The 27,469-nt window shown below is 36.7% G+C and overlaps 1 protein-coding gene across 2 annotated transcripts in view; it reads left to right on the top strand.

The window, feature by feature from the left end:
- The window catches only part of SPATA6 (spermatogenesis associated 6), a 142,985-nt gene that overhangs the window by 51,603 nt on the left and 63,913 nt on the right, over positions 1 to 27,469 (top strand). For both annotated transcript variants that reach the window (XM_043574929.1, XM_043574928.1), the window contains exons 4-8: positions 369 to 410; positions 1,441 to 1,565; positions 12,041 to 12,121; positions 16,833 to 17,126; positions 22,222 to 22,309. In XM_043574929.1, coding sequence (XP_043430864.1) covers positions 369 to 410; positions 1,441 to 1,565; positions 12,041 to 12,121; positions 16,833 to 17,126; positions 22,222 to 22,309 — 630 coding nt within the window. The remainder of the gene's footprint in view (positions 1 to 368; positions 411 to 1,440; positions 1,566 to 12,040; positions 12,122 to 16,832; positions 17,127 to 22,221; positions 22,310 to 27,469) is intronic.

Raw genomic sequence — 27,469 nt, 5'->3', positions numbered from 1 at the left:
ATGTGTGTGGACAGAGATATATGGGAAATCTCTGTACTTCCCTCTCTAGTTTTGTTGTAAACCCAAAACTGCTCTAAAAAAATAAAATTAAAAAAAATCAGAAAAACTCCAGAGAGGTTGAAGGGTTAATCTCCACTATAGAATAGTAAAGCCCTAAGAGATATGGCAACCAAAATATATATATACATATATATATATACACACACACACACACACACATATATACATATGTATACATATACATATGTATGTACATATACATATATACATATGTATACATATACATGACTTTTAGAGACTTGTGATTAGAGTAACTGATTTTTGTTTATTATTAATTTGTCTAAGGAAATTTTTCTTTAAACTTTCAGATGATACTGCATTGTTTGAGTTGATTCAACTAGTTCCACCAGGTACTGTATTATATTTTGATAAGGTAATTGATGTGCAAACCCATTTAAAAGAATGCTTAAAAATACCATCTTTTCCCCTCCTTCCCAAATTAAGAACAATGTTGAGTTTCTAGTATTGGTCCATAAATGTAAAATGTCAATAGATGAAAATAATATATTCAGAAAGATTGACATAAATAGTATTTGAACATATTGTTCTAAGATTGAATAAATAGTAATAATGGAAAATGGAAAATTACATGCTATCATTCTAGCATATTTTGGGACATTCATAAAAACTGACTTCTGAGTTTTTGTGATTTTTCCCAAACTCTATTTTTTTGTTGATAAAGTAATTATCCTTTTTTTGTGTGTTGACTGTTACTAGGAATGGAGGGGAATAAAACCTTAACTGTTTAGTAAATACTACAAATCTCTGGGATAGGTAGAATTAAAATATGGAGACTGGCTTGATTTTTGTTATTTACTTCTATGATTATAGGAAAAATCTACCTTAAATAATTATTTTATGTGAAAAATGGAGAACTATATGTTATTGAAAATTAGTAATCTTAAATATTTTGAATATTACATATATACATAATTCAGGTAACCATGAATTCTAGAGAATGTCTACATTTTTTCCCAACATGTACCGTAATGTCTTATAATGTCAGGTAGAAAGGAATGGAAGGTAGAAAAAATTTGTGGAGATAGTAATTAAGTTTCAGGTTTGTATAAATGTCATACCAATTTGATAGGTTTACAAGGACTTTTTTTCTCTAGAAACATGTAGGTACTCATAAAATTTACATGAACATCTCCCTTCTATAAAGGGAAAGGAGAATGTCATTATGTACTACATTTCTGAATAAGGAATCCATTTAACATAACTTGCTTTAAATTTTCCTTTCATAGGAAAACAAACAAACATGACATGAAGCAGATATTTCAGTAAGGCATCAGGCACTATATATTTTTGTACCTGATGATTTTGCTTCTGAATAGAATATTTTGTTATAGTTTGAGTCATAGTATATCTTTTTTGTAGTGGGTGAAACACTGTCTACATATGATGAAAATACACGAGATTTCATGTTCCCGGGTCCAAACCAAATTTCTGGACACCATGATTCAAACCGCCAGGTTACCATGAGGAGGATTTCTGGCCTTCGAGTAAGTGCTTACTATTTTCGGAATCAATTTGTGATATGGGATCACTGTTAAAAGCACCATATAGCCTTTAATACCTGAAATGTGAAGAACTGATTCAAAGTTTAATTTGGTTCAAAACATAATTTTTAATGAAATTATGATGTTATTTTAAACATAAATCTGAATGAAAATGATATAACAGAACCTATGCATCTTTCATCTAGAATTAACAAGTGTTATTTTGCCTTGTATTATTCAGATTTCTCTTTTTTCCTTCTGCCACCTGCGTCCTGCCTCCCCACATTCCCTATCTCTCTTTTCTCTTTTCTTTATTATTCCCTCAGAAGAATGACCAATAAACATTTGAAAAGGTGCTGAATCCTCATCAGCATATGGGGAAATCCAAATGAAAAAAACCGTATGATTTCATTTTTGTAGCCATAAGATTGGTAAAATTTAATAAAATCTGACACTATCAGAAGTGTGAAAACTACCACAGTTCAGAATCATCTAATAAAGGCAAAGATTCTCATAGCCTGTTGCCTTCTAGGTGTGTACCTGGGGGATGTATTCTGTCTGGTATACTAAGAGATTTTTCTAGGGGTGTTCACTGATAGCATGGTTCATAATAGTGAAAAATTGCAATAATTTAAATGTTCATTAGTAGGAGTTTGGATAGATTGTTGTATGTTCATGTCATGGAAATATATATTCATATAACTAAATGTGAAAGCTACAATGCGATAGCCAATTCTTCCATCCTTTCCTCCAACTCCGTTCAACTTTTGTTGGGTGATTTACACATATTTTTATCCCTGAAAATGTCTTCCACTTAGAGAAGCTGAGAGAAGACCCTGCTATTTCAAAGAAGAAAAAAGCAAAAGATGTATAGGTTCAAATAATTTGGGCAAACATTTTTTTACTAATTTTATAAAATGTTTAAGTTGTTTGAGTAAGGGAAATGGGGTGACATATGAGCCAATATGGTGAATTAAATAGTTTTCCCTGTAGGTCTAGATTTATGATATGCTCTGTCCTTGGAAATAGCAACTTCAGCTTGCTGGAAGTGTAAAAGTTGACTAGTAAATCTATGAAAATATACTTCCTTTGAGATATTTTCAGTGTCAGTTAGCTATCTTCTATTATAAAAACCTTCAAAGAGTGTTTCAGCAAATGTATGGAAGCCTGCAATGAAAAAAAAATCTGATTTTAACATTATGGTGTTTTGAGGGCACCTGGGTGGCTCAGTTGGTTAAACATCTGACTTCAGCTCAGGTCATTATCTCATGGTTGGTGAGTTCAAGCCCCATGTCAGGCTCTGTGCTGACAGCATGCAGTCTGGAGCCTGCCTCAGATTCTGTCTCCCTCTCTCTCTGCCCCTCCCCTATGCATGCTCTGTCTTTCTCTCTCTCAAAGGTAAATAAACATTTTAAAAAAATTATGGTGTTTTGAAAGAAATTTAAAAGGCTATATTATACCAAATTGACAATATAAACATAAAAGTATGGACCGTTAATAGGTATCTTCTTCATTTACTTTGGGTTACTTTTACATACATTCAGATGTTGGATTACTAAGACAAAAAATACACACACACACACACACACACACACACACACACACACATATATACACATACATATAATTACTTCTGGTAATGGTGGTGTGAAGAGGTTGACTATTCCTCTCTCCATACAAAATAAGTATAAAACTGGACAAAATTGTCATAAGCACCAGTTTTAGGACACTGAAAACTGGCAATTAAGACAGATTAAGCCTGTTTAAGGTTATAAGCAAGTGTTGAATCACTGTATTGTACACCTGAAACTAATATTACACTGTATGTTAACTAACTGGAATTAAAAAAAAAAGACAGATTAAGTGTTTATACTTAAATAATGGCCAAAGATTTGGATAAAAATGGCAGGAACATGTGGCCTTCTTGCCTGAGACAGCTTCCATACCCTACTTGGCCAGTGAGAAATTGTAGCTTCACCATCCTGGGGTTGGGCAGAAAAATCAACAGCTCTGCTGCCAGAGGGGTCGGAATCAGGTTTGGGCAGTAAGACTGTGATATTGTAATTTTTAAAAAATATTTATTTATTTTTAATTTACATCCAAGTCAGTTAGCATATAGTGCAATAATGATTTCAGGAGTAGATTCCAGTGATTCCTCCCTATGTATAACACCCAGTGGTCTTCCCAATAAGTGTCCTCCATAATGCCCCTTACCCATTTAGCACATTGCCCCCCCAAACCCCTCCAGTAACCCTCTGTTTGTTCTCCATATTTAAGAGTCTCTTGGGGCGCCTGGGTGGCGCAGTCGGTTAAGCGTCCGACTTCAGCCAGGTCACGATCTCGCGGTCCGTGAGTTCGAGCTCCGCGTCAGGCTCTGGGCTGATGGCTCGGAGCCTGGAGCCTGTTTCCGATTTTGTGTCTCCCTCTCTCTCTGCCCCTCCCCTGTTCATGCTCTGTCTCTCTCTGTCCCAAAAATAAATAAAAACGTTGAAAGAAAAAAAAAAAATAAAAAAAGAGTCTCTTATGTTTTGTCCCTCTCCTTGCTTTTATATTATTTTTGCTTCCCTTCCCTTATGTTCATCTGTTTTGTATTTCAAATTCCTCATATGAGTGAAGTCATATGATATTTGTCTTTCTCTGACTTATTTCGCTTAGCATAATACCCTCTAGTTCCATCCACATAGTTGCAAATGGCAAGATTTCATTCTTTTTGATTGCTGAGTAATACTCCATTGTATATATACATACCACATCTTCTTCTTTTTTTTTTTTTTATAACACATCTTCTTTATCCATTCATCTGTCGATGGACATTTGGGCTCTTTCCATATTTTGGCTATTGTCAATAGCGCTGCTATAAACATTGGGGTACATGTGCCCCTTTGAAACAGCACACCTGTATCCCTTGGATAAGTACCTAGTAGTGCAGTTGCTGGGTCGTAGGGTAGTTCTATTTTTAACTTTTTGAGGAACCTCCATACTGTTTTCCAGAGTGGCTGCACTAGTTTGCATTCCCACTGGCAGTGCAAAAGAGATCCTCTTTCTCCGCATCCTCGCCAGCATCTGTTGTTGCCTGAGTTGTTAATTTTAGCCATTCTAACTGGTATGAGGTGATACCTCATTGTGGTTTTAATTTGTATTTCCCTGACGATGAGTGATGTTGAGTATTTTTTCATGTGTCGGTTGGCCATCTGGATGTCTTCTTTGGAAAAGTGTCTATTCTTGTCTTTTGCCCATTTCTTCACTGGATTATTTATTTTTGGGGTGTTGAGTTTGATACGTTCTTTATAGATATTGGATACTAACCCTTTATCTGAAATGTCATTTGCAAATATCTTCTCCCATTCTGTTGGTTGCCTTTTAGTTTTGTGGTTGTTTCCTTCACTGTCCAGATGATGGTCCCAATAGTTCATTTTTTGTTTTTGTTTCCCTTGCTTCTGGAGACATGTCAAGTAAGAAGTTTCTATGGACGAGGTCAGAGAGGTTGTTAACCTACTTTCTCCTCTAGAATTTTGATGGCTTCCTGTCTTACATTTAGGTCTTTCATCTATTTTGAGTTTATTTTTGTATGGTGTAAGAAAGTGGTCCAGGTTCATTTTTCTGCATGTTGCTGTACAGTTTTCCCAACACCACTTGCTAAAGAGACTGTCTTTATTCCATTGGATATTCTTTCCTGTTTTGTGAAAGATTAGTTGGCCATACATTTGTGGGTCCATTTCTGGGTTCTCTATTCTGTTTCATTGATCTAAGAAATATATATTTGGTTTTATCCTTTTTCTGGCACAGAACTTCCAAAACCCTTGGAATTTTCTAAGTGGTAGGAGCAATAAAGGTGTTTTACTTGTTTTGTTATGTTTTTGAGGTAACTTTTGAAAGGCCCCTAGATAGCCTAAGGATGAGGGTTAATTGCCAGGGAGAACAAACATGTGTTAGAGGGTTGGAACTTTCAGCACCCTGACCTGTGGGGAGGGTATATGAGGCTGGAGATTGCATTAAAACACCAATGGCCAGTAATTAATCAATTGTGGATATAGTACTGAAGCCTCCACAAAACCCCATAGGGGTTTGGTTTAGAGAGCTCTTAGGTGAACGTCTGAGGCAGGTGCTGCGAGAGTTGTGTGCCTAGAGAGGGCATGGGAGCTCCATGTCCCTTCCCACCCACTTTGCTCTATGAATCTCTTCCATCTGGATGTTCAGCTGTATCCTTTATCATATTCAATTATAATAAATTGGTAAACAGTAAACTATTTTCCTGGGTTTTGTGAGCCTCTCTAGCCAATTAATTGAACCAGGGGAGAAGGGCATGGAGACCTCCAAATTATAGCTGGATTGGTCAGAAACACAGGCGACAACCGAGAGTTGGGATGACATCTGAAGTGGGGTGGGTACAGTCTCGTAGGACTGATCCTTAACCTGTGGGATCTGATACTATCCCCATGTAGTGTTAGAACTGAGTTAAATTATAGGACCCCTATCTGGTGTCACAGAGAATTGCTTGCTGATGTTGGAAAACCCACACATGGGAATTGGTGTCAGAATCCTAAGGGCAAACAGTGTGTCTTCACCAACTAAATGTGGTGGATTTGGATGCAAATGGATGAAGAAACCACATAGTTTTGATAGGCCGAAGGCTGTTCCAGTTAGATTGAGCAACCATCTGCCAGAAGGTTCACAGAAGTAAGGGAGCAATTTCACAGAGAAGTAAGGGAGGGCTGAGGTCAGCTCTCCACTCATTCCTGGCTGACTGTGAAACTATGCCTATGCAAACGAGAGACAGTGCGAGCCCAGCAAAAAGTGAAACTCGGTAGAAACTACAGATCTGGCTGTGTCTTTGAATGTATTCCCCAAGCCACACAGATAATCAACAGAGTGGAACCCTTACAGGTTCATAGGATGACCACTAAGCTATGTATATACAGGTGAGACCCCTAGGATGAATGGAAGAATCAAAAGATACATGGTATGTGTATAAACTGAACAGCAAAACAGCAGATATAAATCTAGTCGTATCCAGTGTTTTTAAATGTGAATGGATAAAACACTCCAATCAGTAGTTTGTTGTCCTGGCAGACAACAGTGTACCCTTCCTCAGAATTCTTATGACATCTGTCTGAGTCTTAGGCTGTCTTCCTGAACCCATTGCTGTGGCAAGAATTCAATCACATCTGAGATTAAATCCTGGCACTCTCACAGACTACCTGACTAAATTTGAGCAAAGCATTATAATATTAAGATATCATAAGGCTGTTGGGTGGATTAATGAAACCTTGTAAATGGTTGTAGCAGTACCTGGCACAGAGAACACTCAATAAATGTTAGTGATATGATGATGGCTGTGGAGATCATGACAGTGGTGATGTTGATGATAGTCTCCTTTAGACTGTGAACTCCATAGAAACAGGATCTGTGGCTTTCTCTTCTTTAAATTTAAGTGTTCACACAGTACTTTGCATGGAATAGGTACTCAAATGCCTCTTGATTGAATTGAATGAATGAATTACATCTTATAGACATCATAGAGGAACTGACATTTGAGATGGAGTGATGATTAATTTTAGGCATCAACTTGGTTAGGTTATGGTGCCCAGTTGTTTCGTCAAACTCTAGTCTAGATGTTACTGTGAAAGTATTTTGTAGATGTAATTAATGTTTACAAACAATTGACTTTAAGTATAGGAGATTACCATTGACAATGTAGGTGGATCTCATCCAATTAGTTGAAGGCCTGAAGAGCAAAACCTAAGGTTTCCCAAACAATAAGGGATTCTGCCTCAAAACTATAATGTAGAGATACAACCTAAATTTTACCCGGCTAGCTTGCATACAGATTTCACACACAAGACTGTGATATCAACTTTTGTCTGAGTTGCTAGCCTCTGGATTGCCCTCTGGATTTTGGACTTGCCACTCTCATAATTGCATGAGCAATTCCTTAAAATAAATCTTGCGCGCTCTCTCTTTCTCTCCCTCCCTCTCCTATTAGTTCTGTTTTCCCAGAGAACCCCAGCTGATACACAATGGTTTTGAATGCTCAGTGAAAATAATGGCTAAAACACTGAGTATTTACTATGTGACCAGCAATATATGGGGAAGGGTAAAGTGATAAGTTGCAATCCAGGCTATGGTAGTTATAAAATACATCCACAAATGATTTGATACTTCTCTCTTCCAAAGGTGGAGCTAATTCTACAGACTATACTTAGTGACTCTAACAGATAAAATGTGGTGAAGTGACAGTATTGGACCTTGGAGACCAGGTCTTTAAATGCATTGTGGCTTTCTTCTTGCACTCACCCTTGTATCGCTTACTTTGGGCTAAGCCAACTGCCATGTGTGAAGATACTCAAGCAACTGTACAGAGAGGGCAGAAGCTGGGAAGGCTTTGCTAGAATGTTTGTAAAAGCTTGAAAGGTCTTGAAGAAACTGTCAGATGCATGTTTGCAGAAAGTAAGGTAAATGTTATTGGAATTAGGGTTAAAAGGAATCTTTATTGGGGCATCTGGGTGGCTGTTGGCTAAGCATCTGACTTTGGCTCAGGTAATTATCTCACCGTTCTTGAGTTTGAGCCCCGCATCAGGCTCTGTGCTGAAAGCTTGGAGCCTGGAGCCTGCTTCAGATTCTGTGTCTCACTCTTTCTCTCTGCCCCTGCCCTGCTCATACTCTCTCTCTCAAAAATAAATAAACATTAAAAAAATTAAAAATAAATAATAAATAAAAAGAGGAATCTTTGTGATGTAATGGCAGAAAATTTAGCCATATAGTCATCTGCAGTAATGTAGAGAAATATTTAAGAAAATGAGTGGTCTAAGACTTTCAGATAGGTTGTTAGAGGGTCTGCTTGGTTTTCTCTTGCTGCTTTATAGCAAAGTATGAGAGGAGAGAGATAAGCAAAAGGAAAGGCTGTTTAGCAAAAAGGAGTTGAAACTTACTGTTTCTGAAGATTCCCCACTTTTCCCAATGGCAGATAATGCTAAAATTAAGGGTTGACTTCTGAGCAAAAATCATTCCAGGCACTTTTGGGAAATTGTGGTCTGATGGTGAAACCTAGGGTGTGACTATATAATCCTTCATTAAAATCTCAGAAAGATCCAAGATGTTGTCTTAGAAAATAATTTAATCGAATATCAGGTTTTTTTGAAGATGCGTAAGGGCAGTCTCAGCAGAAGCCCAGTGGAGAGAAGCGTACAGCTTTGGTCTAATGGAGTGAACTGCAATAAGATTCATAGGAGAACCACACATGTTTTTAAAGAGCATTATATTGGGGTGCCTGGGTGGCTCAGTCGGTTAAGCGTCCGGCTCCGGCTCAGGTCATGATCTCGTGGTCCGTGGGTTCGAGCCCCGCGTCGGGCTCTTTGCTGACAGCTCAGAGCCTGGAGCCTGTTTCGGATTCTGTGTCTCCCTCTTTCTCTGACCCTCCCCTGTTCATGCTCTCTCTCTCTCTCTCTGTCTCAAAAATAAATAAATGTTAAAAAATTTTAAAACAAATAAAGAGCATTATATTGTTGGAAATACCGCCAGCTTGGTCTGAAATGCAGAGAGACCTCACAAAATGAAAATTGGACCCCCAGAATTCTGTTGACAGGACTCACACTCAGAACACTGTGCAGCTCTAACATATGGTCTACCTCTCATTGGGAAGGAATGCTAATTTAGAGGATGGAAGCAAGAGCCCAGAGGAGCCCAGAGAATAGTTATTTCTGATCAGGAACAGGGCTAAACTTCTAATCAAGGAACTTCTAACATTTTCCTGGCTGGGTTTTAGAATTTCAATGGACCAGTGATTCCTGTTTGCCTCTTGTTTTCTCCTTTTGTGAATAAGAATATCTGTAGTGGTTATCCTATGCCTGCTGTACATGTGTATTTTGGGTATATGTGGGGCAGACATCTTGTCTCTTTGGTTCACAAGTCTTCCAACTGTGAGGGACTGTATTGTCAGAACTGCTCTTAAAGAACCACATCTGTGGAGGTTGAATAAGGACTTGACTTAGATGCCAACATCCTGGATTTCAAGCTGAAGTTGTAAAAGGATGAGACTTTGCTTTGCTTTGCTTTCTTTCTTTCCCTTTTCTTTTTTTCTTTTTTCTTTATAGGGCATGAGTTTAGTTTACACATGAAAGGAGTCTAAGTAACTTGTGGTCAGAGGGTAGACTGGTGGTTTTAAAATAAGTCCACCATGGGGCACCTGGGTGGCATCTGACTTCGGTTCAGGTCATGATCTCATGGTTTGTGGGTTTGAGCCCCGCGTCGGGCTCTGTGCTGATAGCTCAGAGCCTGGATCCTGCTTCAGATTCTGTGTCTCCCTCCCTCTGTGTCCCTCCCCTGCTCACACTCTGTCTCTCTTTCTCTCAAAAATAAATAAAAACATTAAAAATGAAATAAGGGGCGCCTGGGTGGCTCAGTTGGTTAAGTGTCTGACTTTGGCTCAGGTCGTGATCTCACCATTTGTGAGTTTGAGCCCTGTGTCGTGCTCCATGCTGATAGCTGAGAGCCTGGAGCCTGCTTCTGACTCTGTGTCTCCTCTCTCTGCCCCTTCCCCGCTCGCTCTGTCTCTCTCTCTCTCTCTTTCTCAAAAATAAACCAACATTTAAAAATTTTTAAAAAAATGAAATAAAATATGTCCACAAATGTTTGATATTCCTCCGCTGAAAAGGAAGTCTAACTCCTTTGTCCTTGAGTGTGGGCTGTACTTCAGGGCTGTAATGAATACAATGAGATAGATGTGACAGTGTTAGACTTAGGTGAGTAAGTCATAATAACAATTGTGGCTTTCTCCTTGCTTTGCTTTGGGAGAACTTAGCTGCCGTGTCATGAAGACACTCAGGATGTTTATGTGTTGAGGAGCTGAGTCCTCTTGCTAAAAACTAGAAAAGAACTGAGGCCTCCAGCCAACAGCTGTGTGAATGAGCCTTCTTAGGAAGCAGATCCTCTTGCCCCCAGTAAACCTTCAGATAATGGCAGCCCAAACATCTTGACTGCAATCTCATGAGAGATTTTGAGCCAAGAACCACCCAGTTCAGCTTCTGCCAGATTCCTGACCCATAGAAAGTATGTGAAATAATAAGCACATACATTCGTTATAAACTACTAAGTAATATGCTGTGTAGCAATAGATAACTAATAAATAGGCATGGTGGGCATCATTAATAAAAGAGGATTGCAGAAAAACAATCATTTGGTTAATTGTCAGGCAACTCATATTTACCTTTTCTGTAATGTGTGATGTTTGAAATTCTCAAGTTAGTAGGTCAAAGGCTGGGTTTGTAGAGGACGAATATCTGACTTCTACATTAGAATGAAGTTGCACTGGGCATACACAATATCTTTTCATGTTTTGGTGAATGTGTGATTTGTGTGCTTCCAAATATTTCGGCAGGTGCTTTGTGACTGTTCCTTTGAATTTTACCATTTGTCTCCACTTATTTCAAAACAGCGTTAAAGCTGATGTTTGAAATGTTGCGAGCAATAGAAGCCAGATTCATTCATAGATCTGAATGTAACTCATACAGTAAGGGGAGAAATGTTGGCGGAGTTGGTAGAGACTTATCTCTCTTCTGTTTCAAGAACTGCATATCTACAAGGTGTAATTTTTTTTAACATGAGGAGAGTGTCCAAAGTATTTTTTTTTTAATTTTTTTTTCAACGTTTATTTATTTTTGGGACAGAGAGAGACAGAGCATGAACGGGGGAGGGTCAGAGAGAGGGAGACACAGAATCGGAAACAGGCTCCAGGCTCCGAGTCATCAGCCCAGAGCCTGACGCAGGGCTCGAACTCATGGACCGCGAGATCATGACCTGGCTGAAGTCGGACGCTTAACCGACTGCGCCCCCAAAGTATTTTTTTTAAGTTTATTTATTTTGAAAAAGAGAGAGAGAGAGAGAGAGAGAGAGAGCACAAGCAGGAGGAGGAGGAGGGAGGGGCAGAGAGATAGAGGAGAGGGAGAATCCCAAGCATTGCAAGCTAATAGCGCAGAGCCCCAGTGCAGGGCTGGATCTCATGAACAATGAGGTCACGACCTGAGCCGAAATCAAGGTCAGATGCTTAGCCAACTAACCCACCTAAGCGCCACCAAAGTACTTCTTGATTGTGTAGTTAAGTAAGTTAATTTGTAAAAGTAAAAAGAGCTCAAATCCATTAAGTGTTTTTATATATTTCTGACTTTAGTATTATTGTATCATAGTTTAAAAATCTTAGAATAATTTGACAGGGAAATACTGGAAAATGGAAAAAGCATTATGTTTTACATAAAGGTAATATAATCACTTGTAAGGGAATCATCAGCAATGAAACTGTTACTTGCTAACATTTAGCATCACTGTGTTGTCTTTAGTTTTAGTAGGAAGGTCAAACTAACAAATGAAGCGGCTAAGTCTTGATAAGTGTTTGTTACTTCAGGTCATGGTTTTATCACTAATAGTTCAATTTTTTCAGAAATTGAAATAATTAATAATATCTTTTATTATTATTTTTTTTTACTCAGGGAATTGCTCCAAAGCTGGAATTTTCTACGACCTCAGTGATAACTGAATGTCTGATAAGCTCAAGGAAGTGCCGCACTCAGGTTCAAATCTTTTATTTATTTATTTATTTATAAATTTTTTTTAAACGTTTATTCATTTCTTTTGAGAGACAGAGAGAGACAAAGTGTGAGCAGGGGAGGGCCAGAGAGAGAGACACACACACAGAATACAAAGCAGGCTCTGGGCTCCGCCAAGCTGTCAGCACAGAGCCTGACATGGGGCTTAAACTCACAAACCGTGAGATCATGACCTGAGCCAAAGTCAGACACTTAACCCACTGAGCCACCCAGGCGCCCTTCAAATCATTTATTTAAATTATTTAATGGTTTAACTTATTTGTTGATAGTTATGGGCATTTGGAGAGAATTATGCTTTCATTTTGACCGTAGCTCATTTCATTTTTTTGGGTCAATCTGGAGTGTAAGCAAAACAATTATCAAAGGTATTTAGCAGTTCAGTTGCATCTTAAATGTGAGAGTGAAGAGTTTGGTACACATGATAGGCGGTGCCACGATGCAATTATTATTTGTAATGCCATGGGCCTTTTTTTTTTTTTTAATGCAAAGAAATCAGTCTGCCAGAAAGATGTTGAGATCAAGAAGCCTTACAGAGAGCTAGATGGGAGGCTTCTATAAATCTTATAGGAGTTACAGATGACTGCAAAAAGTTCAGAGGATTCTTTTTAGCAAATGTGACCAGAGGTTTTCATGCGGGGATATTGGTGTTTAGTAAGTATGGTTTCCTGAGTCTCTCTCATTCCTTAAATGATTCTTGCTCAGTTTGGTGGCCACACTGATGGTATCAGACTAAGGGAAGCTTGGACACTTCACCCTAAGTACCTTGTGTATTTGTAAAAACTGCCTTTAGTCAACTAAGTTATATGGACCTGGTATTTCATTCCACTCTAACTTTTCACTGAGTCCCCGAGATCATCTTACTGCCTTGTCCACAAATTATCTAATAATGTCTAGGCATCACTCATATGCAGTTGCATTATGATTAGGTAACAATGAACAGCCTGTGATGGATGAGGAGCCAGGAGCATATAAAGCCCTGAGGATCCAAACGAGGCAGGACTGGGCCCATGGTGGCAACAGCAGAGTGTTAATTTACTGTACTCTCAGTTTTAGAGTAAATTTGCTAAGGATGATAACTGTGACGTAAGCTAAGAAGGTAAAGCATGGTTTATATAAAATTATTAAGGGGCTCATTCTTACGTTGTTTGACAAGATACATAGTATGGCTATAGTTATTTGTCTTTGAAATGCAGCTAGTAGAGATCTAACAACCTATGCTTGCCAGATGCAGAGATGTTACTGACTTGTTTTGAGATATGTACTGTGCATTTTTGTAAATTGTTAAAAATGTTTTACCCCGACTCAGACAAATTTTTTCTCTCCTCATCAGGGTCTGCCCTTCTGGTGGGTGGGTAGAAAAGTATGAAGTAGAGCATATGCTCAGAAAGGTACACACGTTCTAAGTGTACAGCTTGGTGAAGAGTCCTTTCGAAATGTAAAATTATCCCCCCATTAGGACTTTCATCAGACTTAGGAATTAACATTTTCCTCCGTAAAGTTTTTTAACTTGACATTTTTTAACTTGCTATTTTTTAAACTTGCTATTTCAGTGTTTGTCATGTGTTATTCATTGAACAGATATAATAGGATAGGCTTCAGTGTCAGACATTGTTTAAGAAAATATGCCTCAGAATCAGATCTGGGTTCAAGTTCCTCATCAGGCTGCCTTAAATATTAAATTAGAGAATATATGCAGTGTGTCTGGCACATAACATATAACTAATTAATTTGGTGACTGTTACTGAAGTTTTTTTAAAGATAATTGGGAGGGAAGACAATAGGTAAAATACAAGATAGAAAACATTGTCTGGTAGGCACAACAGAGTATATACTTACACATTAAAATTTTGAATGTTATCAGCCAGAATTTTAATCTTACTTGCCCTTATTTGAAAATGTGATAAATCTACTTTTTAAAAACTGAATATTGGTTAAAATTAAAATGTTAATGGCTGCAAAGCAGCATTTGCAGGTTCAAACATAAGAATAAGACAAACCATTTTGGTTTTTAAGAGAGAACGAGTGAAAGAAACTATAAAATTATTTAAGTTTACAAATACTTGTAATGATCTCTATTCCTTTTGGCACATTATTTTCAAATTGATGTTTTGTCACCAGTTGAATGGATTGAAAAAATTAAGCATATTATTGTGACTTTCTGAAATAAAACTAGTTTTCTACTTACACTTTTTACTTACTAAAGGTAGACTTTATTATGAATTAGTTAAATGTCAGTAGTAGTTTTATTAATATGTGTGTTAGTCTGCTATATCGGGTAGGTTTTGCTGTGTAAAAAGCAACGCTAACTTGGTGGCTTAAAATAAAATGTTTCTCACAGTTCTGTGTATTGGTTGAGTGGTTCTTTTGGTTTGAACTGGCAAGGCTGGGGCTGACTGATCTAGGATAGCTTCACTCTGTCTGGCAGTTGGCTGAGTTTCTGGTCTGGGAAGGACTTTATATTCCTGGTAATTGGCTTGATTTTAGCCGGAATGGTGGCCACAATACTTTCGTCTTCTAGTAGCCTAATTTTGGCTCATTCACATGGAGGCAGGATGGTTGTCAAAAAGGAGTAAAAGACTTGAGCACTTTTCAAGACTCTCCTTATGTCACATGCTATTACCCTGTTGGTCAGAGGGACCCACTGTGTTAACAGCATGTTAACAACCACTATTTTCAGCTCTACTGGGAAGGAACAGGATGCATTAAGGATTGGATAGAGTTAGGCAGCATGTATCTGTACTAGATATATCTTAGTTTATAACTTCCTCTGCTAGTATTCAACATTCGTAAACTGTAACCAAGAAAGATGAGGTTAGTTATTTTAGATTTGATATAATCAAAGCAACTTTATAGCACTGTTGAAAGAGATGATTATGGTTCATCTGTGTCTGGAGGTAAGAGATATTAAAAATGTGTGAAGATTTGAAGAAGAGAGTCCAGGGAGTGAGGAGGTGATGAGGGCAAGTAGCAGATTCAGCGAGAATAAAAGAAGTACCATGAGGAAAAGTAGTTTTGGTCAGCAAGGGATTTCAGAGTTTGGAATGCAGTGGATCTGCACAATGACGAAATCTAAGATGAGGTGAGTAAAAGTAATTAAAGCTGAGAAACAGAAGTCTCAGTCCAAGGTCTTGGAAATCTTCACTACTTGAACATTTTATTAAACCTCAAAGGTCCTTGCCTGTGCTAACATTCCTGCTTCTGTGCATCAGTGTGATGTCATAGAGATGGATGAAATGTGATAAGGTAGAAAAATTCTGAATGACTTGAAGTCATTGAACAAGGTGGGAGAAGGTGGGAGCATATTAATAGCTGCAGAAGGAAGATGAAGAAATAATCGGATGGTGCTGGTTTGTATGAAACCCATGGGCTTATTTTTCCAGTTGGAAAAATACATTTTTTCCTGTTTACTTTTTTTTTTTAATTTTTTTTTAATGTTTATTTATTTTTGAGACAGAGAGAGACAGAGCATGAACGGGGGAGGGGCAGAGAGAGAGGGAGACACAGAATCAGAAACAGGCTCCAGGCTCTGAGCCATCAGCCCAGAGCCCGATGCGGGGCTCGAACTCACGGACCGCGAGATCGTGACCTGGCTGAAGTCGGATGCTTAACCGACTGTGCCACCCAGGTGCCCCCCTGTTTACTTTTTAGAAATATTTGACTCTTCCCTTCTCTGTCACATTTGTATTTTATTAGAATAAATGCCCTTAACGAGCAGGGGAGGGGTTGAGAAAGTAGAGAGGGAGGTAGGATTGATGGGTTTTTAAAATGATTAAAGTTAGAAATACAAAGATTCTCTCACTATCCATTTTCTCTAATATTGGAAATCTTATAATTCTAGATAATGAGTCAAGAGGTCTTATGTTATTTACTAGTAATCCAAATTTTAAGGCACCTATAGGGCAGGGACTAAATGAAATGTTATCCTAATAACACAAAAAAGTTTGGAAATATAACATTTGTTTTTAAAAACTTAGACTGCTAACCAATTTTACTAGCAGAATACTAGTCATTAACATTTATATGTGTCTTTCATGTCTTCTTACATTTATAAAAATATGGAATCAGAATTAAGATGGAATGACTATTGGTCATTAAATTGTAAAGTTTTGGTTTGAAAGAGATCTTAAAATACTAATCATCTTGTATAATCCAAACAATACATTTCATGAAAACATGTATAAAGCTCTTTTTCAGATGTTTACATTATACGTATGTATATAATCATAGCAGTATAAGTGAAACTTATTTTATGTTTTCTCCATAAAGATGTCATAAGCAACTAATTAGCCATGCGTATTTGTAACATTACTAAAGAGAGTCCTCTTAAACTATATAGTCAGTTACTTGGATACTTTTCATTATAAATGATAAACCAATGTTTACATTCATTTTTTAATATACTGAAAACTAATTTTTCTGACCTTGTTTCTTAGATTTTTCAAATGATTAAATATTGGACTTGTTAGACTTAATACCATATACTTTATTAACTACTAGACAAAGAGTTATCTAGGATAGATAGGAAAGACTAATCTAGTTGGCTTTGATAGATTATATGTGCTTTAAATTAATTTAAAAATTTTTTCCTACCTGTAGTTTATATATAGATAGATATATCTACATATATTTCTACATATGTCTTCTGCCTAAGTTAACTTTTATTTTGTATGTTTAGGATAAATTTATTTACCATACGGCTCCAGTTGAAAAATCACACGGCAGACTGCAAAGCAGAACATCAAGATCACAGAAGAAAAAATCCAAGTCACCTGAGAGAAATAAATATTGCATAAATGCAAAAAACTACGAACAGCCTACAATTTCTTCAAAATCACACTCTCCATCTCCCTACACAAAAAGACGCATGTGTGAGCTATCTGAAGACACCAGGCGGCGGCTGGCCCATTTAAATCTGGGACCCTATGAATTCAAAAAAGAAACAGATAAACCTCCGTTTGTGATTAGACATGTATGTGTTCTCTTAAACATTTCCATTGGAAACTGATCTAATCTATTCTTTCACTAAAATATTATTCTTGAAACTTCTTTCACTTCTACCTTCTATTAATAATTTATTTTTCCTGAACTGTTAGCCTGGCAATCTAAAATGGAAAATTAGCTTAGAGTAAAAGAACATTCTTTTGTCAGTCTTTAAACCTGACAGAGATCAAGTTCCATTATGAATGCCATGTTAAGTCTTTTAAGCACCCATTTCCTTTCTTCTTATACACTGGACAGTGTAATAACTCTACAAATTGAACTTAGATATAATTGACATTAGGACTAAAATGGCAGAGGAGGGTGTTAAAAGAGGACCAACTTTTCTTTATGAAAAAAGAAGACTCCCTTTTTCTAGCCTTTTTGAAAATTATAATGGCAAGTAAGTTCCCTTTGATATTATGTCCCTTGGATAAACCTTATATAATGGATCTTTGAAGCAAATCATTATTTGATGAGGATGGGAAGGCCTTTGAAAGTGAAGAGAGTTAACTTAGGGTTGTATAGTTCTAATCTTTCCACACAGAAGCCTTTTGATATGGTTTAAGCTTAGAACTTGTGTTCATGTGATAGTTAAGTAGACTTTGGCTAATTTTAAGAGTCTGTAATATTTCAGAATATGTAATAAAGGACCTTCTTAGAATTCTCATAGTTTCTTGAATTTTTGCAAAGAATTTTTATCTTAAAAGTGTTTCTTTAACAAAGACCTACAAATTAATAAAAATTACTCATAAATATATCTAGTAATAGTAATGAACATTAAGCTTTAAGTGCCTGTAGAAGCAAAATGCCTTTTGGGATTATATATAAAGTTATCTCTTTTCCTTAAAAATGTTTATTTATTAATTTTTGAGAGAGGGAGAGAAAGAGAGAGCACGAACAGGGAAGGGGCAGAGAGGGAGAGTGAGGGGGAGGAGAGGGAGAATCCCACGCAGTCTCTGCGCTGTCAGCACAAGAGCCTGATACAGGGCTCGGACTCAAGAATCGTGAAGTCATGACCTGACCCAAAATCAAGAGTTGGACGCTTAACCGTCTGAGCCACCTCAGTGTGCCTAAAGTTATTTCTGACTTTAATTCATTTTTTTTATTCTAATATGTAAATATAAATGTAAATATGTAAATATGCTCCTTTGATGGTCTAATGGGTTTTTAAAAATTTTTTTTCCAATGTTTATTTATTTTTGGGACAGAGAGAGACAGAGCATGAACGGGGGAGGGGCAGAGAGAGAGGGAGACGCAGAATCGGAAACAGGCTCCAGGCTCTGAGCCATCAGCCCAGAGCCTGACGCGGGGCTCAAACTCACGGACCGCGAGATCGTGACCTGGCTGAAGTCGGACACTTAACTGACTGCGCCACCTAGGCGCCCCTAATGGGTATTTTAAAACTACACCACCTGAAAGGTTAGTTTTTTTGTGTGACATCTAAGAAAAAATTAAGTGAATTACATTTAAGCAACATTTCATTCCATTTTTATATTTTGACTATGAATCCTTTATTCTTTTAAACTAACAGATTAAAAACAATTTTTTTTAATGTTTATATTTATTTTTGAGAGAGAGACAGAGCATGAGTGGGGGAGGGACAGAGAGAGAGAGGGAGACACAGAATCCTAAGCAGGCTCCAGGCTCTGAGCTGTCAGCACAGAGCCTGATGCGGTGCTCGAACCCACGAACCGTGAGATTATGACCTGAGCTGAAGTCGGACACTCAACCAACTGAGCCACCCAGGAGCCCCAATGTAACAGATTTTTAAAATTTTACAATGGTTACTTTTAAATGCAAATATTTTATTGAGATGATTGTGATTACATTTGTCTTATTTCTATAGAATTTGTTTATAGGTTCTGGTCACATTTTTTGTTATTTTTTGAACAATATCCAGATAAGATTTATTTGCTTGTTTGATGGCAGTTTCAGAAAACCTTTAATTTTATGACTGCTTACAGTTGTAAATTATTTTGAAAAGAAAGGATATATTAAATTCTAATCTGAAGGAGGGGCACCTGGGTGGCTCAGTCGGTTAAGTGGCCGACTTCGGCTCAGGTCACGATCTCACCGTCGGTGAGTTCGAGCCCCGCGTCGGGCTCTGTGCTGACAGCTCAGAGCCTGGAGCCTGTTTCAGATTCTGTGTCTCCCTCTCTCTCTGACCCTCCCCCGTTCATGCTCTGTCTGTCTCTGTCTCAAAAATAAATAAACGTTAAAAAAAAATTTTTTTTAATTCTAATCTGAAGGAATAGTAGCATTTTAATTAAAATGCCTATGTACAAAGATAACCAGTAATATTTATTGGGAGTTAGCCACAAAACAAAATTGTTTAGGGAAATAACTGCTCTTAAAATTCTTACTAAATTATTGTTTTTCACATCAGTGTTCAAAATGGAATAATCCTAATCCTGCTTGGTATAAACTTTAATGTTTTTATTTAAGAGATTTCCCTTGCAGCTTTTCAATAGACAGGAAAAAAATGCATACTTCTACGCCTACAGTTAGAAAATTGCTTACATTATTGTATAGGAAACTGGAGTTTTCCAGTTGTGTTTGCATAGAGATGTCTCTTTTCCCCCATAACCATTTATGATTTTAAAAGCACTTAACAGGAGTGCCAGGGTGGCTCAGTCAGTTAAGCATCTGACTTCAGTTCATGTCATGATCTTACAGTTCATGGATTCGAGTCCCACGTGCTGACAGCTCAGAGCCTGGAGCCTGCTTCGGATTCTGTGTCTCCCTCTCTCTCTGCCCCTCCCCTGCTCACACTCTGTCTCTGTCTCTTTCTCTCTCTCTCTCAAAAATAAAACATTAAAATAAATAAATAAATAAATAAATAAATAAATAAATAAATAAAAGCATTTAACAAATTGATAACATTTTAATTTCATACATGCACATGTAAAAAGTTAATACTTTTAGGAAAGACATTCTAGTTTTGCATACATTGTGTGAAAAATAGTCATAAAGAGTAAGGGGCAGTTTCAAGAAAGCAACTAACACGCTCCCAAACTAACTGGCACAACCATTCCAGAAAAGTTAAATGGAATTATTTTCTTTTTCATTTATACAGAATAGGATCTTTTTTTTTTTCTGTTGTGGTCAAATACTTGTAACATAAAATTTACCATTTCAACCATTTTAAAGTATATGATTTAGTGGCATTAAATGCATTCATATTGTGCAACTGTCACTCCTATCTAGTTCCAGAACTTTTTCATCATCCCAAACAGAAACCCTGTACTCATTAAGTATTCACTCACCATTTCTCCCTTTCCTCAGCCCCTGGCAGCCATTAATCTACTTTCTATCAGGAAGTGGATTTTCCTCTTCTGTCATTTCACCTAAGTGGAATCCTACAAAATGTAGACTTTTCTGTCTGGCTTTTTCCATTTAGCACAGTGTTTTCTTTCATTCATGGTATAGCATGTATCAGTACTTGATCCTTTTTTGGTCGACTAATATTTCATCGTATGGACATGTACCGCATTTTGTTTATCCGGTCATCTGTTGATGGATGGGCTTTTTTCACCTTTGGGTTATGTGCATAGTGCTTCTAGTCATGTTAATACACAAGTTTCAACTTGAGTACCTGTTTTAGTGCCTATTGTTTTAATACCTAGGAGTGGAATTGCTGGGTCACATGGTATGTGCTATGCATGTTTCTAACTTGTTGAGAAATTGTCAGACTGTTTTCCACAGTGGTGGTCCCATTTTACCTTGTCCCCAGCAGTGTTTCAGGCTTTACTTTATCCACCTTCTCACTAACACTTATTATTTTGTTTTGTTTTCTTTTTATTATAGCCATCCTAGGGGGTGTGGAGTGGTCTCTCATTGTGGGTTTTTTTTTTTTCTCATTGTGGTTTTGATTTGCATTTCCTCATAAGTAATGATCTTGAGCATCTTTTCATGTGCTTGTTAGGCATTTCTGTATTTCCTTTGGAGAAACATTCATTCAGGTCCTTTGTCCATTTTTAATTGGGTTGTTTATCTTTTTGTTGTTGAATTGTAAATTTTCTTTATATATTAGGATTCTAGGTACTTATATAATTTATAAATATTTGTCTTTTCACTCTCCTTTTTAAAAATTAATTTTTTTTAGTTTATGGTAAGATATACACAATATAAAATTTACTATTTTAATCATTTTTAAGTGATTAAGTGAAACTGTATTCCTACCTTAACATATACTCCTTAGTTTGTGGAAAAGATTTGGGAAGCACCATAGTTAAAACTCAAGTATAACTCAGTGGTGTTAAGTACGTTTATATCATGAAGTAGTATCTTTCACTATGATTTTGATTTGCATTTCCCTAATGATTAGTGATATCAACATTTTTTCTTGTGTTTATTGGTCATTTGTATATCTTTTGGAGAAATGTGTATTTAAGTTCTCTGCTCACTTTTTAATTGAGGGTTTTTTTTTTTAAGTTGTAGAAGTTTCTTCATATATTTTGGATATTAATGCCTTAATAGATAATTATTTGCAAGTTATTTTTATTCCAAGGGTTGCTTTTCACTCTCTTAATATCGTCCTTTTAATGTACTAAGTTTTTAATTTTGATGAATAGAGCTATCTTTTTTATTATTTACATCACTCTGACTTTTTTATTCTTCATTAGAAAACATGCTTAACTGTTATTAACTGTAGGCTATGAAGCACTGCGCATGCTGGGCTCTGAACACAGCCAAATAATGACACTGCTTGGATTCAACATCTATATAAGTAGCAAATGTGGCAAATTTTTAAATGTGGCAAAATAGATTCCTCTTTTTGTAACTTTGTAATGGAAAGCCACCTACACAATAGGGTAGTGGGCATTTTAACTATAAATCTGTTCATTTGAAAGTAGACTCAGTATATAATTAGAGATTTCTGAAGTTTAATTTCAATTTTATTTAAACATGAACAGCAAAATACTCAACTAAGCTCTGGCTTTGGGATATGCCTGAACCATAATAGGCACTATCACATTAACCTGATGACTAATGGTCTATGTACTTGAGTTGATTTTCTGGTGCCATGAGACTGGAAGAACATTTAAGTTCTTTTTGACTTTATGAAATCCTTCTTCTTCTAGGTCGACCCTCCAAGTCCCAGGGCTGATGCTTTATTTGGTTCTTCGGGCAGAGACTGTGAAAGAGATGGATGGTCCAGGATGCACAATGGTAAGCTAAAAGTTATTTCTCTTCATTGCTTTACTTGCCTTGGCTACAGTCAAGCCTTTAACTTGACATCAGTGAACTAAAATAGAATCTTTGCTGTATTATTAGGTAGTAAGGCATATGCTACTTTTTTTACAACTTGTGGGACACCCATATAGGTACTTTAAAAATAATAGAATTTTTGTGCTGCTATAAACTAATCTCTCTCTTTGAGATTCAACATACAGAGTAGCATATTAAAGACTAATACCTTTTAGTGGAAAAAAAACCAACTTGATTTTGTTTTGCTCAACAATTTCTAAAATTATTTGACTATGGAACTATTTTCCTACCTTAACATATACCCCTTAGTTTGTAGAAAAGATTTGGAAAGCACCATAGTAAAAAGTTCAAGGTTATGGGTTTTAGACATAAAATTATACATATATTTGAATACTTGTTCTGTCACTTATTTATAGATTGGGCATTCTTGAACAAATCATTTTAACTACTTTGATAATCAGTATATTAAAGAATGAAGAGGGGTGCCTGGGTGGCTCAGTCGGTTAAGCATCTGACTTTGGCTCAGGCCATGATCTCACGGTTTGTGGGTTTGAGCCCTGCATTGGCCTCTCTGCTGACAGCTCAGAACCTGGAGCCTGCTTCAGAATCTGTGTCTCCCTTTCTCTCTGCCCCTCCCTGGCTCATGCTGTGTCTCTCTGTCCTCCCAAAAATAAATAAATAAAAACATTAAAAAAAAAAAAAAAGTGAAGATAACCCAGTAAATGTGACCATGTAAAATGCCCTAGCACACAGGCCTTAGTAAATTTCAGCTGTCAATATAATAATTATTTATTATTATATTTATGAAGAGATAATGTCTTTTATGTTTAATTTATAAGAATCTTTTTTATTGTAGGCCCTGGTTCTAAGGGTTAGATAAATTACTACTTAAGTTCAATGTGATAATGAAGATGACTTTTAGGAAGAAGATTAAATAGTATTTTATAATTAGGGATATTTGAGTGTCATATCTATAGTCATTGACTGGTCGGTCAGCAACATTCCCCAGCAGCCTTTAAGTGAATTCATTACACACTGAGGAAGGCATAGAAAAAGAAAAATGAGACAGAGTGAAAAAAAAACACAATCATAACTTATAGTGAGCTCCCATCTCTTTCTGTTTCTAAGCTGTAGTGTGCAATCTCTCTCTCTCTCTCCCTTTTTAATGTTTCAGAGAAGAAATGAAACATTCTTCTCTGAGAACATGCAGAATTTGTGCTCATTTATTTAGCTTTTTTAGCGTTAACAGGGAGATAGATGTGGTAATCAATAAGTCTTTTATTACCATGGTAGCAGATTATATGAAATTAGGAACAGATGTTATACTTTGTTTCCCCTCTTGGAAGAAATTTATGGCCATGGAAAATAAGGTTTAAGAAAATCGAAAATAACTCCAGTGTAGATGTTTCTTTGGAAGATGTTTTTAGAATGCACTGAAGCGTCTGATGTCTCTTGACAATTATAATATATTTGCCAGCAGAACTGTTAAAGTTTCAGTAACTTTTGATCGATGCAGCCAGCTACCTATGTGAAGTACAATCAGAGAGGTCATTAGTGAGGTCCACATTTTTTCCTTTAACTTTCTATTTAGACATAATTTCAAACTTAAAGAAAAGTTGAAATAATAAAAAGATCCCCATTATACCTTTTAGAATCCTCAAATGCTAATATTTGCTTTCCCTCTTCCTCTCTATCTCCTTCCCCTCCCTGCCTCCATATCTGTATGTATGTTTGTGTATTAACTTTCTTTTGACAAGTACATTGCTATGGACAGAATTGTGTCCCTCCAAGATTTTTATGCTGAAACTCTAACCCTAAATGTGCTGGTATTTGGAGATAGGGCCTTTGGAAGGTAATTACAGTTATATAAGGTTAGGAGGTTGGGGCTCTCATGATAGGATCAATGCCCTTATAAGAAGAGAAACCAGAGATCTTGCTTTTTCTCTCTGCCTTGTGAGGACACAGGCAGTAGGTAGATGGCTACCTTCAAGCCAGAGCCAGAGCTCTTCATGGAACCTGACTGCACTGGCACCTGGATTTCAGACTTCCAGCCTCCAGAACGGAGAGATAGATGTCTGTTGTGTAATCCCTTTGGTCTGTGGCATTTTGTTATGGCAGCCCGAGGAGACTAATACAGATATTATCTTATGTGATGCAATTATGAAAAGCAGAAAATTAACAGTGATATAATCATCATCATCATCATCATCATCATCATCATCATAGGCTAATCTATAAACCTAAATCACATTTGGCCGCTTGTCCTAATAATATCTTTATAGCAAAAGAAATTCCACATCACGCATGGCCTTAAGTCGCCGTGTGTCTTTAGTTTTCTTTAAAATGGATCAATTCTTTAATCTTTTTTTGTGTTTGACATTGATAATTTTGAAGAGTTCAGGACAGTTATTTGATAGAATGTCTCTCAATTTGGGTTTGTTTGATTTTTCCTCATGATTAGATTTAGGTTATTCATTCCCCCGAGAATACAACAGAAGCGATGCGTGCAACATGCCAGGAAGTATGTCACATTGCTTTGTTACTGGTGATATTCATTTGCTTACTTAATTAAGATGGGGTCTGCTAGATTTCTCTGTCACAAAGGTGCTATTTCTTCTCTTTGTAATTAGTGGGGAGATACTCTGAGACTATTATATCCTGTTACTCCTCAACTTTGACCCCTGTAGCATATACTGATGATTCTTGCTTGAAATAATTTATTACTGGAAAGTTTGCCAAACAGTGATTTTTAAAAATTCTATTCTTTGTACATTTATTACTTGTCTTTTAAAGAAAGGGTTTTTCCATTTCATTTCTCTACTTTAAAGTCCCTATTCTTTTGACTGCCTTTTTTTCCCCCTTTCTGACAATTGAGTGGTTGTGTTTTGGGGTCTCATCCACTATTTAAATACATGTGGGAATTTCTTATGATAGAGTCTCTTAAGAAAGAGTGAATTTTCACTAATGACTAATATTACTTTAATGGAAATTCTTAAACATTTTCTTGCCAAATTATCTTGCCTAAATTTTTTTTAAGTTTTTATAGGATACCATTTCACCGCCATTGACTATTTTAGTCATCATAATAATTGCGTGAGGATGAATTTAACTATATTTGATCAAGAAAAATGACAGAGAGGCCTGGACAGGTTAAGTGGCTTATTAAAGAGTTCCAGAACAGCCCTGGTCAGTCTGGGGTCCAGGGCTTCTCACCACAACTTCCTTCCTCCCACCCTCCTAATACTTTCTCTACTTCCACTCAGGTGTTTTGTTTTGTTTTTAAGATACATTTTTCAAGCACATTTTTTCTTTCTTTGGCATTTCCATAGTGGATCATTCTAATTGTAATTTGTGCAGTCCCTTTGAAGAGATGCAACATGTCTTGTGCTGCAAGAATGTTTCTAAGCTTTATCCAATCATTGATGTTTTTGAAAAGGAAATTGAAGGCATCATCCTGGTCCCTTTTTTATTTGCTTGGAATTTGAAAAGCCGTTAGATTCTGTCTCCTCCTTGGAGGAAACTTGCTTATTACCTTCATTTGAAGATTCTTTTCTGAGTTTCATTTCTACCTAAAATTGTAATCCTTTATGAGCTTTCACTAATCCCTATGTTTGATGGTTTTTGTTTGTAAAATAAATTGGAAATTACATTCCAAATCCTAATATGTCATAATTTGAATAGATAGCAATAAATGGTAACATTTTACTGTTCTGAGTAAAATAGCATATCATCATCATGTTTATACTTATTAACAAAATATCTTGTTTTGTCTTTAATTACATGTGTGCCTCCTCCTCTCATAGACCAGTGGGCATCTGAACTGTGTCATTTTTGGGAACTCCTTTTTTAGTTTCTTCATTTCTCTATTATTTATTAAACATCTTTAACAGCTTTAGTAAGCTATACCTTATATATCATAAAATTCAGCTGTTTTGAGCACAAAACTGAAGGATTTTGAATTTGCACCATTGTAAAATCTCCACAATCCATTTTTAGAATATTTTAATCATCCAAAAGAGTTTCCTCATACCCATTGGCAGTAAATGTATATTCCCAACCTGAGTCCCTGGATTGTTTCCACTTTTTGGCTATTATGGAGGATGCTATTTTGAACGTTTGCATTGAAGTCTTTGCATAGATACATCGTTCTATTTCTTTGGAATAGATACCTAAGAGTGGAATTGCCAGTTCATCTGGTAAATTTATGTTTAACTTTTTAAGAAATGGCCAACTGTTTTCCAACATGACTGTACCATTTTCCATTCCCACCGGCAGTATATGATGGTCTAATTTCTCCACATCTTTGACAACACTTGTTATTCCCTTTGTCTCACTGCAATTGTAATTTATATTTAACTAATAGCATTTAATGTTTTCTTCATGTGCTTATTAGGTATTTATTTATCTTTTTTGATGACCATCACCCTTCCAATCACTGATAAGTTTGCTGTTTGCTAAACTTCAGACAAGAAAAAAATAGTGAGGGGGAAAGTCTGAGACTTTTGCTACTGAGACTTCAGACAAAATTAGTAATAAGAAAGATGAGAACATCAGAGGTCAGAGTAAACAGTTTCCGGTCAACGTATCACAAGTGAACCAGAGATAGAAAACACATGTTATGTGTCTTTCCTTTTTAGAAGGTTGGATCCCCTGAGGGATATTAAATGCTGGTTTTATTTTATAAAGCTGGACTTCTTAGCTTTGCTTCCAGTAATAGAGACTGGCATATAGCAAATGCATGGCTGTGTGCTCCATGAAGATTCACAGGAGAGCAGAAGCCAACGTTAGGGTGTTGTGTGGGCATTGGGATAGCAGTAGGGTAATTGCTGATAAAGGACTCCAGGGGCATGCTCTTTGAAGGTTCATAGGTACACATATTTGTCAACAGGAATGTTTTGCAATAGAGTAGCACTAACTACCAGAATGGAGTTCAATTCCTTGAAATTAGGAAAAAGGAAGATGATAGTACCCTTCAACGTAGGATAGTATACAGGTTGCCAAGATAGGGATTGACTCATAGGGAACACATGTTGGCAGTAACCATCAGAATGGGGCTCAAGAATTAAGTTGATAGAAGGAATTAGCTGATACAGAGTTGCAAGCTCTGCACATGCAGATAAA

Source organism: Prionailurus bengalensis, chromosome C1 (genome assembly GCF_016509475.1).
Source record: "Prionailurus bengalensis isolate Pbe53 chromosome C1, Fcat_Pben_1.1_paternal_pri, whole genome shotgun sequence".
Classification (NCBI taxonomy): domain Eukaryota; kingdom Metazoa; phylum Chordata; class Mammalia; order Carnivora; family Felidae; genus Prionailurus; species Prionailurus bengalensis.
The sequence above is the reverse complement of the archived record's forward strand: the minus strand, read 5'-3'. Positions and strand labels throughout refer to the sequence as shown.